Source organism: Chelonia mydas, chromosome 20 (genome assembly GCF_015237465.2).
Source record: "Chelonia mydas isolate rCheMyd1 chromosome 20, rCheMyd1.pri.v2, whole genome shotgun sequence".
In the NCBI taxonomy this organism is placed as follows: domain Eukaryota; kingdom Metazoa; phylum Chordata; order Testudines; family Cheloniidae; genus Chelonia; species Chelonia mydas.
Window position 1 is genome coordinate 2449593 of NC_051260.2, and position 15926 is coordinate 2465518.

The window sequence follows — 15926 nt, forward strand, 5'->3', positions numbered from 1 at the left end:
TGGGGTGTCTACAGAATATAGAGCCAGCTTATAAAGGTCTCAGAAAGGGCAGTGCCAGAGACCTCAGGTGCCCCCTCTGGGTGAAATTGGGATGGATCCAGAAAACCCACCAGCTTTCCTTCATAAAACCTAGTGGAGAATGGATGTTAGAGCCAGCCGCTCCCTCGGGCACCGCTCGGGTTGCACCCTCTTCTGGTGGAGAGAAGGGATGAGGCCGGAAGGAGAACATGGCACAGAAACCGATGCAGTTAGAGATCATGCCCATGACAGAAAACAATCTGCCAGACTCAAGTAGCTAAAAGCAATGTTGGAGGGACATCTGGCTACCCCACAACTTCCTAGTGCTAACTGCTTCAGGGGCGGACGTCTGTCAATACAGAGCCCTTTGCTCCATGTCCCTGCTCTCCTCCTTTCTCCTTAACTCACAGTACGTTGCTCCTGAAGTCAGAGGCCTCGGAGTTCTTCTGGACCTTAAATCACAGCCCCTCCCCTCGCCCCCTTCACAGAACCTCCTTCCCATCAAACTCCTTTTCCAGGCCGTAACTGCAACTTGGCGACGAATGAAGGTCCTCTCTCTGGTCCACCCTACGTGAGCCAGCCAAGCATGTTCCCAAGGTCTTGCTCCAGAAAGTGGGGCCACATCTCTGGCTTCCCAGCTACCCTCACAGCTACCCAAGATGGCCTTCAAAGTTCTTCATGGGCTTGCTTCCCTCCAGCCTCTCAGACCCACCACGACCATTTAGCGTCCACCCCTGCCCAGGACAGTGTTAACCTCCGATGGCAGCAGATGCGGCAGGGAGAGAAGCTGCAATTTTCCAGCTTTCCAGGCACCTGAGGAGGCTTCCATGTTCAAGCAGCAGATGCACCAGAATTCCAGTGACCACCCACGTCCATGTCCAAGAACCCCTGGAGTAAAGCTTCTCCCTGTTCTTTTGATGCCGTTTTATTAACTCTGATTAATTCAGTTTTCCTGAGCTGTGCTGAGTTGACCCTTCCACTAGTTCCCATCTGTCCGGTGCAAGGTACGGTGCAAGGATCAGCTCCAAAGCCATTTCTTCCAGCCCCATTTTCATGGGCAGGACACAGGCCGGCAGCTCACTGGTTTCGAACTGGCTGCAGGTACAGAATTTTACAGCGGGTGGGACCTGTAACATGAACGGGGCTGAGTCGCCAGACTTCGGTCTCTAGCACAACGTCCTGAGCGACGTCCTGCTTGCTTTAAGATTATGGGTTTTCTTGTGGCTCGCTTAGCTTGGTCCTGAATCTGCTGGGGGGATTTAATGACTGTTCCCAAGTCTTGCCAGCTGAGCTGATGCATCAGTCCCCTGGTCTGCCTCCCGAACACCTACTCACCGAGGCAGGCCCCCATTGTAACTGGGATTGTAAGTTACCAGCGGCACTTACTCTAGGATTTCATTGTATTCAATGGTCTCTTCCAGGTTCTGCAGGTTGGGGTTGACGCTGCGGATGGCTCGCATGTAGGCCTTCAGCAGCTGGATGTCCCGTTTCTGCAAGAGGGAGGGCAAATGGAGAGATATCTGCAACAGGCAGGAGTCCCTCACGCACACAGACCTGCCCTCCCCGCTTCCCGCAGGTAAGTAGGGCTGGGAATGGGTTGCAATCCAGGCACTGAACAGAAGGTTTGTTATGTACAGCCCCACACGGGACAGCAGCAGGGGACCTGGCTGTCTCATTAACACTCAGGTGGTGGAAGCAGAGTTTTTAAAAAATTAACCCTTCACTATTTTTCCTGCTCATTCTCCGTGTCCCAGCGGGCCTGCTTGGGGAGCCTCAGAGCTCATGAAACAGACCGAGGTCAGAGTACCTGGAGTGCTGCTGTCCTCCCCTGCGTCCGAATCCTGTGAGCTCAGAGTACAACGCTCCCGCTGGGAGGGGACCCCACGGGACAAGGATTTCGATGCGGGACAAACAGCCTGGAGCTGGGAGAGGAAGCTCCCATTCAAACAGACACTGCACGCGCTAGAACCTAGTGGTCTACCGAGCTGCCTTTGGTTTTTAACCATCGGATTCATTTGTCCAATATTTGTGCCAGGTAAGAGTCCAGCCGGCAAGAGAAGCTGTTAGCCTAGAAGGCCGGAGCAGACTAGACCCCCACCCATGGACACCCACGGGAAAGCGGCTACCTGCTCAGCTAGCTGATGCTTGTGCTCCGCCGAAGTCTTCTCCAGCTCGGCAATTCTCGTCTGCTGCTGCTGCACCACCGACCTTAAGTGCTTGATGCAGTTGTGATTCGGCAGCTCATCTTTGGGCATTTCCAAGCTGCAGGGAGAGAGAGCGGATGGCAGGGGACGACAGGACAGGCCAGGGCTCAGGATTAGCAAGGAGCATCAGAACCCACCCAGCTCCCACGACAAACTCAGAAGTGTGGGGGACTTGCAGCGAGACATCAAACTAGCCTGAATTATAATTAACCACAGGCGTTTTGGACGGGATCTTAAGCTCTCATGAGTCACGGTTTAAACTGATCTAACCATTAGGGATCAGGATGAGGTCAGGGGAGGGGGGTTGGTGATTCCCCATCTGCCGACTGCAGGGTTCTTTCACTCTTCTCCGATTGTCTGGTGCTGGCCACCACTGGAGACAAGGCCCTGGAGTAGCTAGACCTACTATACGGAGCCACTCACCTCCAGGTCAGCTGGGATCACTAGCCCGCCCCCCCACTGGACAGCCAGTGGTCTCCGCACAGCTCATGCATCATAATACCCAGCCAACAACTCACAGAGAAACTGTGGCCGGAGACCGACTGCCCTGCTCCAGCCGACCTGGGGGAAGCGGGCGTGGGTAGGAGGTGCTGCTCATGCTACACCTTGTTCCGTGGATGCGAGGTTAGATGTCTCACTGACTTAGGTTCCTAACTGCCACCTGGACCTTAGGAAAGTCGCCCCCAGTCTCCAGGGCTGGAAATCCAGGGCAGGTAAAATGAAGTTTAAAGACGAGCAAGACATCAGCTGCCAGCGGGCTCAGAGACTGAGCTGCGATGGCCAAACCTTGATAGCCCTCCCCTGCGGAGCACCGCTGACATTTACCCAGCCCTGTGCACTCCCAGCCTGGGGGGAGATCAGCCTTCTCCCCAGCTGCCTCACAGGTGGCTACAAGTCTGGCCTCACCCCCAGGAGCAAGCTGTCTCCTGAGACAAGTTACTCAAGGCCTCAGTGCCTTTAAAACTTGAGCCAGGCCCTCCCCTCTCCGGTCCCCTTCAGCCCCAGGAAACAATCCAGCAAGAATAATCCTCACCCACATCCTTGCTCGCAGGTCACCGGCCGCTTTGGGTTATGTTCGCAGTCACTGAGGTGAGACATCAGGTTGTCGAGTCGCACGACCGCCGTGCAGCCGAAAACAGCGTTGTCACACGTGATCTGCAGCTTGGAGAGCATGTTCCGCATAATCCGGGGGACGGGGCGGAGGTGGGCCACAGTGACGACGCTGCGGTCCACGGGGCAGGTCTGCTGCTGGGAGAACCACTGGGTGATGCAGGCGTTGCAGAAGGCGTGCTCACAATGCGGAGCCTGCATGGGGAAGGAACCGCAGAATGCAGTGACTTACCCCGACCCCCAGCCTCGTTCTCCGCCTGCAAAAGCCCAGGCCAGATGGGCAAAGCCGGCACCTTTCACCAGGCCTGCAAATATCGTCCATCCCGCCTCTCAACCATGCCTGGGAGGTGAGGAAACACTCCCCCCATCCATCCCCCAGCCACAAACCAGGGCTCGCAAAGCACTGAGCATAGCGCAAGAGCTGTCACATGCTGCCCTGATCCACCCACTAGATGCTACTGTCTCTTTAAACGCAGGCTTGACGGTCCACGAAGGGTTGGGATGCTAAATGGATGCATTTTTCGGGAGCAGTTTAGAATGGTACTTCACTGTATTTACCCAGCTGGCCGTTACAAGGACTGCAGCAGGAAGGCGAAAGCTGTCACTGGGCTTAAGTTACAGTTGTACAAGTGTTACGTTTAGGGGCAAGAAACACATCAGCTCCTCCTCCGGAAAGCAGAAATCCAGAGCTGCAAGTCCACACAGGGGTGGGTCAGACGCTCAAGGGTTAAATCTGTCCAAAAGCTGCAGGACACTGGGCGGGGAGAAGAACTCCGCTGCCTGGAGGCCAGCAAGCCCCGAAGTACCCAGCGGGCAGTTCTTGCATTAGCCTTCCTCAGCCCATTCAATAGCATCGTTCGTAACGTTTCCAGAAGCACCCTTCAGTGACACTGATCTAGACCCATTAGACACCCCGACTCACTGGCCTCACCACCTCGGAAAATGAAGGCAGCTGCGGTTACCAGAAGACAGTAGAGCGAGTGCAGGGCGTGGCACAATGGAAAGCTCCCCGCTGCTGAGGGTGGAACTGACTGCTTCCCATCATGGTCTCATTGGACTCTGCAGGGCGGCCCAGGGCAGGAGGAAGGGTCCAAACCCTTGCCCCAAACCCTCCATTTGAGAAGGCCCCTGAATTGAGTGGGTTTGTGACCTGGCATGGGGGCTTGCAGCCCCAGGCAGGTTTGGCTTGGACACCCCAGGGAGGGGAGCTGGCCCTAACCCCTCTCCCGTCAGTAGGAATATTTTTGGAAGTGGGGGGGAAGAAGACCCTCAGTTCCAGATTTTACTCTGGTTGGCCTGGTGGCTCTGGCTCCCCTTCACGATCTATTTGCTCTGCTGGCCTTCGCACCCACCTAGGTCACTGCCCCCGACCCGAGGCCCTGCTCTCGCCCTTGGTTAACAGTGCGTCTTACTGCAGCGAGACTGAGAACCAGCTCTCTGCAGCCCGGGCTGTCCCCCCCGGGCTGAAATCTTTCCCATCAACTCTGCTAACTCCTCCTGCCCCCGGGAAATAGACAGACACAAGCCAGAGCAGCACCCAAACCGCACTGGAGAGTCGGCTCCTGGCACTCAGCACCGGGAGTCTCTGACACCGGAACGTTTGGTTGCCAGGGTTGCAGCCGTTACCAGGGAGCCCCTGTTCCGGGAGTCAGTTTAACAGGCCGTGGCAACATCAGGCTGGCCAGGATCCTGTTTACATACTCGTGTCGCTAGGAGCTTTCTAGGAGGGCTTCTCCAACCACAACAAACCAATTTCTTTTCCCCCTGGAAATGGTGCTAGCCAAGCTGTGCCGTACCACGCCCCTCCTTCAGGCATACGAACGGCCCCTTCCCAGCCAGGGCAAGGAAGCAAACAGAGGTGCCAAATAACTAGACTGGGACGCTCCCTGAGAGGCAGGACATGACGAGTCCAGATTCCTGAATTTACTCCGTGCAGTGCAATGTGGACTTGCTGGGTGGCCTTGGATAAGACGGTTAATTTTGGTGCCATAGAGCCGGTCGAGTGCTGTACTTAGCCACCACACGAGGGGTGTCCGAAAGATCAGAAGTCTCATCTTCAGGACGGACTGAGAAATCCCAAAGCCCCCTGACTTCCCTGGGAGAGGCGGGCGGCTCAGCTCTCTTGGAAAGGAAATCAGGGGCCAAGCTGGATAAAGTTCTGATTTTTTAAAAAAGTGCTTTTATTTAGAACATTTACAAAATTCCAATCCATTTTTAATGTGTTGCTCGTTCTTTACTTTCTCCCCACTGGACAGTCTGAAATTGCTAAAGCAGAGGTTTTAATTAGGGTCAGAATTGTTACCTGAATTTCAGATTTTACCTCGATTTATTTTCTGCCAAGAATTTCACATTTTTAGGCCCCTCTCTGCAGCAAGAGACCATTCTGGAGCTTCATAAACACCCTGACTTCCAGGCCACCACAAACTCAAATGTGGATACGCAAACAGCTTGTGCTGTAACAGCTTCCACTAGATCAAACTTCCACATGCCAAGAAAGGTGAATGCTTCTGCTAGACTACGCTCCTCCATCAGGGAACGCAGCTTGAAGTCAATGGGACTTGAACATCCATGTCCCTTAGGCGCCTAAATACCTTTAAAAATCTGGCCTTTACGCTTTGAAAATCTCACCCTTCGGATGTTAACTTCAGGCTATTTTTGAACATTTTGCCACTTATGAACATTCATAATAACGTCAATAATATACTGAACAGTTATATAACTTTTCACTGTTAACACTGAAAATCATTTTGAAGGGACAGACGTCATGCCATTAAGAGAACTGTTAACACAGTTTCTGCATCTGTTGTTACGAACACCGAGGCACACAATGTTTGCAGGGTCAGAGACTCACATTTCCAGCATTTTGTTCTTTTGCTCGTAGCAGTTTTGCAAAATTCAGTAATCTCCTGCTTCTGACATTTAAAATCCAGCATTTATAATTTAGTTCATTATGAAGTGTTACGCTAAACGTACAATGGGTGCATGTGTTTAAGTTAGCATCAACCTGATTTAAATCAGCATGTTTTACTTTAAATCAATAATTTAAGTCAGTGGTTTAAACTTGCCTGGATTTACATCATTCTAGCCCACTGAGAAACCAACCAACTCGCGTTCAGAGCAAATGGAAGTTGTTAGACATGCAATGTGTTACTGCCCTACCATGTGGTCATCCCCTGCATCCCCTTGTCCTTCCTGTCAGTTGCACAACACCAGTTCAGAGAAAAATGCAGTGAACGTGTCTGTCACAGATGCAAGATCTGTAGAGAACGAACTACACCACCCTCCCCAGTCACAGTAAATTGTTTACTGGTGATGCGACTTCAGATTTAATTTTTGCCAAAACACAGACAGCTTAGCAAGCTGCAAAACACTTCAGCCAGCAAAGAGTCGTGACTTGCACTTTGCCCACAACTTACTGGCATTGCAGTCACTGCTGAACGTCCCTGTGCGGCTCAACTTTCCATTAGCCGCACTGCAGTGCATTTGTTCATGGCAAAGTTTTGTGTTACTGTCACTCACGCTCTAACGGGCCTTTTAAAAAATATATATATATAGTTACATCACTCGAGTTGCTCAGAGCAGGCCCCAGGCTTTGCCGGAGTCCCTGCTATCCCTCAGATCCTAGGCTGGTTATCTGGCAATTTCAGGATTTTTTCCGCCAGCTGCGAAAATGCCCAAGGGGGTAACAGAGCAAACTCTAAATCCTATCGTGTCCCTGCACAGGTGACAATGCAAATAAGGGGCAGGGAAAGAATCCACTTCCTAAAGGGAACAACACCTCTGCTGCAGTCAGGCATAAGGTCACAGGGACGTCAGGAAGGATCTGGGGTCTGAAAATCTTTGTGCACAGGTGCTGTGTGATAACACACCGTCAGCACTGCCGTGATCCTGCTGACGCACGGCCTGACTCTGAACCCGCTCCAACAAGTTGGTGAATGGGTAGCGCCCCCGCCCCGGGTGCAAGAAGGACTCCTCACCCTCCCACCACCTGTAAGAGACAGCTCCTACGATCTCTATCCAAGCCCCAGGACAAGTCTCAGCCCTCGTGCCCAGCATTAGACCACCCATGCGAACGCTTTTCCCAGTCGGGATTGCTCACTGCGCATGTTACGTGCGGAGCAGAGCAGTTAGGGTCACAGTATTCCCAGCCTCCCTCCTGCAACGATTCCCCCCTTCCTGGGCCCAGCAATCGTCTCCAAACACAGAGCGACAGCTCACAGCAAGAGCGGTTATGTAACTATCTACAGGCCCACCTCTGCTAGGCCTCGGGCTCCGCACTGTAACAGCAGCCACCCGCTATACAGAGCCCAGAGCAACCCACCCGCTGTACCGCTCTGCGGCTTCACAGGCATTTCAGACGAACGCTCCCAAGACGGGGAGCCAAAAATCACCGCTCCCCACAGCGAAAGGCTGGAAGAGGCGCGCCGGCTTCTGCTGCTGGCCTGGCTCTGCGCAAGCGACTCCCGCGTTTGGATTGTGCGCGTGCTGGGGGAGAAGACAGCGCTGAACATACTGAGCTATTAATGACGTGCCAAAGGATCGCAATGTTCACAATTTGGACCCCCTCCACTTTCCCGGGCCGAACATTTGCTCCTAACAGGTGGCAGGGAGGAGGGCAGGGGGAGAGGAGACTCGGCAAGCCCGAAATCTTGCTGCTGCTAGAAAAGAACGGTCACCAGATCCCCTCCAGAAACGGGGATTCCCCAGATGTGCTCGGCGTGGGTCCCACTGGGGACGCACGAGCACCTCCCGCGTGCACGATCAGAGGTGTTTTTTAACAGGAGCACTCATTGGGGCAGCCCATGCACCTGGACCACCTCGTGCGCCCAGACCCAGGCGCAAAGGAGCAAAGTCCCGCACAATTCAAAGCCCGTGCTGCTGAGGGCTTTGAAGAGCCAGGATGGAGGGAGGTCATGGGATCCATACTGACTCCAGCATCTCCAAGAGCCACAGTTCCTCCTGGGAACATAACTGTTTTCTCCCCCTTCAAGCAGGGTTCAGCCTGGGCTCCACTCTAGGTGCCTGGTAGGCAGTATCCTCCTGGGACCGGGGTGGGGTGGGGGGGGGCGTGTTTCAGCTGCATCCGTCCAACAGGGATTGGAGCCCTGCTCTCCCCCAATGGATTATCACGCCTGGCAGGCAGGTCAAGTCAGAATGTTTAATGAACGTTGGCGGCTGCTCCACACGGCTGCCTGGCAGACCTCAGGCTGACACGTTCCTAAAGCAGGCGGAAGATGGTGCCTATGCCCCAGGGGAGCACGCTTCCAAGTGTGAAGGGAGAGACCTGCCAGCCTGCTGGTAGCAAGCGGAAATACACCAAGATCCACTTCGTGAGTCTCTGCAACAAAACAATTTGGCCTTTCAATGCGCTGGATACGGCCACAAAGAGATGGGGGAGAGGCTGTCAGCTCAGGCCCCTGGAGTACACAGCTTCTCTTCTGCTGGTGTGGAGCCAGACTTTGGGAAGGCGGCTGGTTTGGTGATCAGCTGGTGCAGGTGGAGTTCTGAGAAGCCGGAGTGAACGCTAACCCTAACACCGCGTCACATGCAAAAATGCCGGGAGAAGTTTTTTCATATAGAACCATCAAATGCCAACGCACACGCCAGCTCCAGAGCCTCTGGTAGGTCTCAGACACCCGCGGAGGTTGGGGCAGTCGCATTTTAAAAGTGATGAACTGAAATAGCTAGGATGTTTATATACTAGCAGCTTTCAGCAGATTTCCACCAGTATTTGTTAGATTACAGCAATTTAACCCTGGTTAGGCTGATTTTGGCAAGCCGCTACTTTCAAGCAACGATCGGAAGGGTCGGAGCTGCACTTGTACATTAAGCTTCTCTTTTCACACATGCATGGCTGTGCATTTAACATCCACCCGCGCTTGCCAGAACGGGGATAAAACCGTAGTACGGAATCACCCCTGCAAATCTCGCCGATCACAACAGCGGAAAGGAACTGGTTATTGCTCTTTCTGGCACCTACCTGCACCGGCTCCTCCAGGACCCCACTGCAGATGGGGCATATAAGGTCTTCATCAACATCCCCCTGAAAGCGGGCTACATCATACCCCATTGCTCATCACCGTAGCCAGAACCCTGGAAAGAGAGAGAAGGAAGGAGATCAGGGGCAGGCAGAGAACTGCGGGGATCACACCGGGAGGAAAGCAAGGACAGACTCATGTTCTGCTCCTCTGAAGGCAGAGCCTGATTTGGGAGTTTAAAGTCCCTCTTTGCAATGCGGAGAGTTGGAAACAGACCTGAGCCTGCTGCATGCTAAGCCAGGGGCTCGCAGACCAGCTCCAAGCCCTTACACAATAGGGTGTGGTGCACTGTTGTCAGCCCCACTTCCATGCATTGAATCGCTCCTCAGTTTTGCTCTCCTGCTACCACCGGCTGCACACTTCCCTCCCCCACAAGGCATTACTCATCCCTCTGCACTTGCAGCTTTTCCTATCTTGCTTCTTTTGTCCTCGCTACTGAAGGGTCTGTGCGTGAGAAGGCAGAGGAGGCACCGAGCGCCCAGGACACTACGGACAAGTAGAGCAAGCACGAGATGTGCTCAGACCACCAGGAGTCTAGCTCCGCTCTCTGCCACTGATACAGGGTGATCTTGGGCAAGTCACTTTGCCTCTCTCTGCCGCCGTTTCCCCTCCCACCCCGTCTCAGCTATGTAGGCTCCGTCAGTCCCTGACTAGATATCTGAGCTGTGCCTGGCACAATGAGCTGGCAAACTCAGACAGGGTCTCAAGGCGCTACCGTAATTTGAATAGCACAGGGCCACTGCAGCACATGCCCCTGGGCCGCTGCCCGCTACAGGAACTCCGTCTGGAAATCCTCACGGCACAAAACAACAGCGAGACCCCAGCTGGATACGTTTATGAATGGGATGTCTGTGGTCGCAGGGGACTGGACCTGATGACCGAGGAGGGTCCCTTCCAGTCCTGACCCTAGCCCTAATTTCTCAGGTTTCTTCCCCACAGAACTGCATCCCGATCATCCTCTCCATTGCACGGATTCCCTTTGGCAGCTTCCATTGCCTTTCTCCACCAGCAGGTTCCCATGCAGGGAACTAGAGACACTGCAGTCAACCCGAGCTGGTTACACAGTGCCACCTGAACTCCGGTGTCCTGCCCAGTACTCAGGGATCCTAGTGTCCGTTCTTTGGTTAAAGTGCGGCTTCTCCTCTCGCAAGCCTTCTCGAGCAGTGAGCATGCCACACCCTGTCTGCGGTTAGCTGCTCCCTGTGCCCAGAAGAGCCGGATGGAGACAGGGATTTAGTTCACACAGGACCCCTGTAACGTCTGGGGTACAGGAATAGCATAGCCCAAGTTATTCCCATGTCCCTACAGCTCTTCTGCTCCTAAGTCAGGATTCGGGAACCGGATCCATTGATTCCAGTACTGTAAAACTTCAGGTGCTGGTTTAATTCCAGGTGTCTTAATGAGTCACTTACGCATCCTCAACACACAGCACTTGTAGAGCCCCACAGAATTCACCGGGCTACCGTGGGCTTCCAGTCTTTCCTACACACGCCAGGTGTGCGGGAACATCAGAGGACGGCTGTGGAGATTATGTAACATGATCACAACCAACATCAAAATGTTTCAGAGGTGCGAATGGTCTGAGTCATGTGACACCATCCACCCCTCAGGGGAACATGCTCTATTTAGCCTCTAAGCTCTCCACATCAGGGCCCGGGGTGTCAGCATAGTGCCCAGTGAGGGGGGGGCCCTGACCTTGTTTGGGTCTGTAGTTGCTATCACAGTACACATAGGTAAAAAGACAGGAGTACCTGTGCACCTCATGAAGTTCCTGCATTTACCCGCAACCTTTCACAAGGCCCTGCACTGGGACAAAGGTCCTTTCACGGTCCCTCACCGACAGATCCCGCAGGAAGATGGTAACCCCACTCACATCTCCAGGGTATCAGAGCAGCTGGCAGTGATGGTCTAAAAGGTCCCCCCCATTTCTTACAGAGGATCTTCCTAGACCAAAAAGTTGCTATGGAAGAGACATAAGGCTCCTAACCCTTGAACTAAGAAGTCAGCACATGGCCTGTGACTGGAGCTGCTCCTCTCCGCTCCATAAGCCAACCAGTAAGGGGGTTGATTATGACATCAGAAGGTAAGCCAGCCAGTCGCCACCTACCCTGTCACTCATTTGAAAGCTATCATCCTATTGGTCCAAGTACCCCAAAAACTCTTAACAGCGTTAAACGCATTTGAGTTTTGTCCCAGTTCCTGAACTAACCCGTCACAATCCAGTCGCCTGGCATCAGTTCACTCGGCAACTAGAGATGGCCCAGGAATGCCAGAGACAGTCTGGGATAGCAAAGGAGGTCGCAGCTCTTCTTCCCCAAAACCCAACAGCCCTGGAAAGCAAGTCTGCCCATATTTACGTCAGCAGTAACACCAAGAGTTCAAAGAAGATCTCCGTGGTAACGATGGTGTGTTTTCCAAGCAAGATAGCTCTCCCCTGCCCCAGGAGTCAAGTGCTGAGAGTGCGGTTTCCATTAACAAAAGGGAGATTAACAGCTTTTTAAGAGTTTTAACCAAAAAACCATTTGGCACTCTTGCATGGAGGTCCAAGGTTCATTTCCACACTACACAAGGCATACGTTCACGTGGCTTTGCCACAGCGTGTTTGTGTCACAAATCTGACATCAGGAATGATAACATTTATAACCAGTAGGAGAACACTTCAATCTCCCTGGTCACTCAATAACAGACCTAAAAGTGGCAATTCTTCAACAAAAAAACTTCAAAAACAGACTCCAACGTGAAACTGCAGAACTGGAATTAATTTGAACTGGACACCATCAGATTAGGCCTGAATAAAGACAGGGAGTGGTTGGGTCATTACAAAACCTAACCCTAATTTCCCCCATACTAATTTCCCCCTACTGTTACTCACACCTTCTTGTCAACTGTTTGAAATGGGCCACCCTCATTACCACTACAAAAGTTATTTTTCCTCCCTTGGTATCCTGCTGTTAATTGAGTTGTCTCATTAGACTGACCTCACACTTAGTAAGGCAACTCCCATCTTTTCATGTATTTATACCTGCTCCTGTATTTTCCACTCCATGCATCTGATGAAGTGGATTCTAGCCCATGAAAGCTTATGCCCAAATAAATTTGTTAGTCTCTAAAGGTGCCACAAGGCCACAAAAACCTCGCTGTTTTTGCTGATACTAACACGGCTACCCCTCTGAAAGGCGTGTCCTCTGGATCCCAGAGGTTCCCAGTGAACTAAGCCTTCTGCCGGGTTAAAATGGCTTTGGGCACTATCTACAGAACAGATTTTCTGTGTGTCCGCTCGATATCCACTGGCTCTAGGGCACACTCATCGCTACCGACGCAGACACCTGAGTCATTTGAAGGCCGGAGGATAAAGACCTCCGGCCATATTCTGTCCCACCCGATTCATCTTCCTCGCTTTCATAACAGCCGCTCTAGGTTTCACACCAGCCTTGTGCTGCTGCCCATCAAGAAAGGCCAAGCGAGATTTACGCACTGGATCCATGCACCATTAAAGGTTCACGCTGAATGCTCACAAGAGAAATGTTTGCTAAGATGGATGCGTCATCTCTCTGTTGGGTTTGCTGGCTCAGCGCTTCAGAGTGCGCTTTCTATCCTTTACTTGTGATCTGTATGGTGCCAACATGGGGCTTTAAAGGCCGTTACTTGCCCTGAAGACATTATACTCACTATGGACACCACACTAACAAGGAACAGGGCATTAGAAAGAACAGAAAGCAGCAGGACTGAGCAGCGAAGTGTATTGTGAATCTGATTGGAACAAAATCATTCTGGCTGGGGGGAAAAAAAAAAAAAATCCATCTAGTCTCCAGATGGCTGGGGTCCAAAATAACCAGCTGTTCTGTATGGCTGGGGTATAGAACCTATGGCTTGAGCAACATGGCAACAGGGAACATTCAGAATGGTCCGCCATCAGTTGGTGGATTGAGTATCAGAACCAGACCCCAGGCATTGAATATGTAAAACTCTACCCTAAAAAATCCTGCGGATGCTGTAGGAGAGCCTTGCTCTGGAGTGACTGTTTAAGTATTGAGCATCAATTTCTACACGTTACCACTCTGGGTTTTTATAAAGGGTCTTACTTTGACAGATCCTTGCACAGCAATAGCACACAACATCCAGGAACTGTAGAGTAAATATACCAACAGTCAAAGCAATATCGAGTCTAATCAAAGATCATAAAGGTAGAAGAGAACCACTGAGGTCCATTCCCTGCAAGCCCAAGAGAGACACCCTGCCTTTGGAAATCCCCAGTCTAATTCCCCTTTAGCTGCTTTGAAAATCCCCGCTGTGAAGCTCGAGTATAGAGCCTTAAGCAGAAAGAAGAGACACTCTAGACACGCCGTGCCGGTGAAGGCCTTTGATGGGCTTGTTTTACAGCCAGAGGGGAGAGACGATGGATGGGATGAAATAGACAATATAAAAAAGGCCTAACTCAAGTCCTGGTCTGCTACGAGCAGCCCAGGCCAAAATGCTGGAAGTGAAGCAATTTAGTTCACTAACAACTGCAGGCTACAAACACGCTTTGCACTAAACGCAGAACATGCAAAGTCACGGCAGCTATTTATTTAGAAGCCACCTGAGGTCGGAGCTCAGCATCATCATCATGTGGGAAATAACCCTCCCAAATGTAAAATGCAAAGCAGCGACCTTTAAAACTGTTCCTGGGAAAACCAAAGACCAGTGAGGAGTTAAACCCCTCACGTAGCGGCTCCAGCAGGCCAAGGATGATAGAACTTCAGTAACAGTGCGCAAGACCACACACTTGGACTTCGGGATCTGTCAAGTCGAATCTGGTGAATAAGTTATTCCACCCGTCCCCTCTGACAGCAGATACACGCAGCTGGTGGATTTAGTGAGTAAGTATCAGATGCAAGAGACTAGTCCATAATGAGAGCCAGACCTTGTTGGACAGATCTGCTAAATCAAACTTAATTACGGCCTGTGCTGGAAGTCTCGGATTTCCAGCTTTGCCTAGTTTCTCAGAAAACAGACACCCTGTTTTCATTACGGCCAATACGACGTCTGCCAACAGCACTGCACCTGGGTGAGCTTGGAGGAAACCTGTTCTGTAAGCAATGTTATTTGTGTAATCTTCCCAATTTCATAAACCCTGAGGGCCAGAAAAGTACATTAAAACCAAAGGGAAAACAAGAAGGCCACAAGAGGGAGTGTCTCTTGTAGTAAAAGCACAGGACTGGGGGCCAGAACTCCAGGGTTCTATTCCCAGCTCTGCCACTGACTCACCCTGTGATCTTGGGCATGACCCTTGTGCCTCAGTTTTCCCATCTTTAAAGTATGTACGATAGGAATTCCCCCAGAGATATTCATGTAAGTGTTCAAAGCTCTTTGAGAGCTTCTGATGAAAGGCGAAAGCAAGGGACGTGGCAGTACTGGACTTTCGCTTCTGCACGTGTTTCATGTAGCTTCAACCAGAGGGAGGAAGCAGAATCTAGTGGTCAGACAGGGAATGGTCAGAAAAGGGGAGCCCAGAGTTCTGGTCTTAAGAGGCAAAGGAAAGTAAGAGGCATTCGACACGTGGAGGAGAAGCACTGGGCAGCTGTGAGTATCTGTCACAGCTGCTTAAGCTAGTACAGGACCAAGACAGATGAATTCTGAGGGAATCACACAGTTGGTGTTTAGAGGGGGTCATTTAGAGGCGTTGCAAAGTCTCTGAAACATTTGGCTAGAAACACTCCCTCCCCCCCATAAGCCTCTGCTGCAGTCTTTTTGCTTTCTCAGCTAGGGCGAGAGCCGGTTTTGGGAGGGGGTGGCCCAAGCCCACACAGACACAGCTCTGGACTGATAAGCAGATTGTTTAGGGGAAGACGGGAGAGACAGATAGTGAATGAATCGAAGGCCTTGTGTACACTTAAGTTTTGCAGCTTTAACTCTGGCAGTGTGGATCCAGGCCAGCAGAGCAAAGGCAGAACCCCTGGTGCAGACACAGTTATACCAGCAGAGTTGTGCTTGTGAGGCCAGGTCGGCCAAACTCGAGGAGCTATCCTGCCCCAGGATAACGACACCTACACTGCGAGTTCCACTGGCAAAGCTAGGTCCGGAAAAAACAAAACGATTCCCGATTGGCATCGTTACACTGGTAAAACATGAAGCACAGACCAAGCTTGAGAGAAGAAATGAGCTGCTCAGCCATGGAGAGAGCCGAAGCACTCCCGCCTGCCACGGGTTTCTGACGTGCAACATTTCCGCGCATCTAGCCCCACTATCTTCTGCCCCAGCCTTCATGTCGCCTTGCTGCTCCTGGCACAGTCTCATCCGCTGCAGCTTCCTCTCTGCCGCTTAGCTTCACTTCATCCCAGACTGGGGTGGAAACCACACGGTGGAATCGGTATAGCAGAGAGAGATGTGACCCAACGGCTCTGGGACAGGGGGCTCCAACACTGACCTTTCGCTATCCCAGTGGGCCTCTACAGCACAAAGCAGATGCTGCCGGTCACTGACAGCAACGTGACCCGTTCTGAAGCCGACTATTAACTGCAGCGACATTGAACCTGCACATGCAGCAGAACGTAAAGCCAGCTGGAACGCCATCTGC

The 15926-nt window shown here is 52.0% G+C and overlaps 1 protein-coding gene across 4 annotated transcripts in view; it reads right to left on the reverse strand.

The window, feature by feature from the left end:
• Positions 1 to 15926, reverse strand: part of RNF41 (ring finger protein 41) — a 32832-nt gene that overhangs the window by 1909 nt on the left and 14997 nt on the right. For 3 of the 4 annotated variants that reach the window (XM_037883893.2, XM_037883894.2, XM_037883895.2), the window contains 4 exons: positions 9313 to 9425; positions 3256 to 3527; positions 2145 to 2280; positions 1405 to 1508 (listed from right to left, as the gene is read on the reverse strand). In XM_037883893.2, coding sequence (XP_037739821.1) covers positions 1405 to 1508; positions 2145 to 2280; positions 3256 to 3527; positions 9313 to 9402 — 602 coding nt within the window. In that variant the 5' untranslated portion in view covers positions 9403 to 9425. The remainder of the gene's footprint in view (positions 1 to 1404; positions 1509 to 2144; positions 2281 to 3255; positions 3528 to 9312; positions 9426 to 15926) is intronic. The other variant, XM_037883896.2, reaches the window with a different exon arrangement.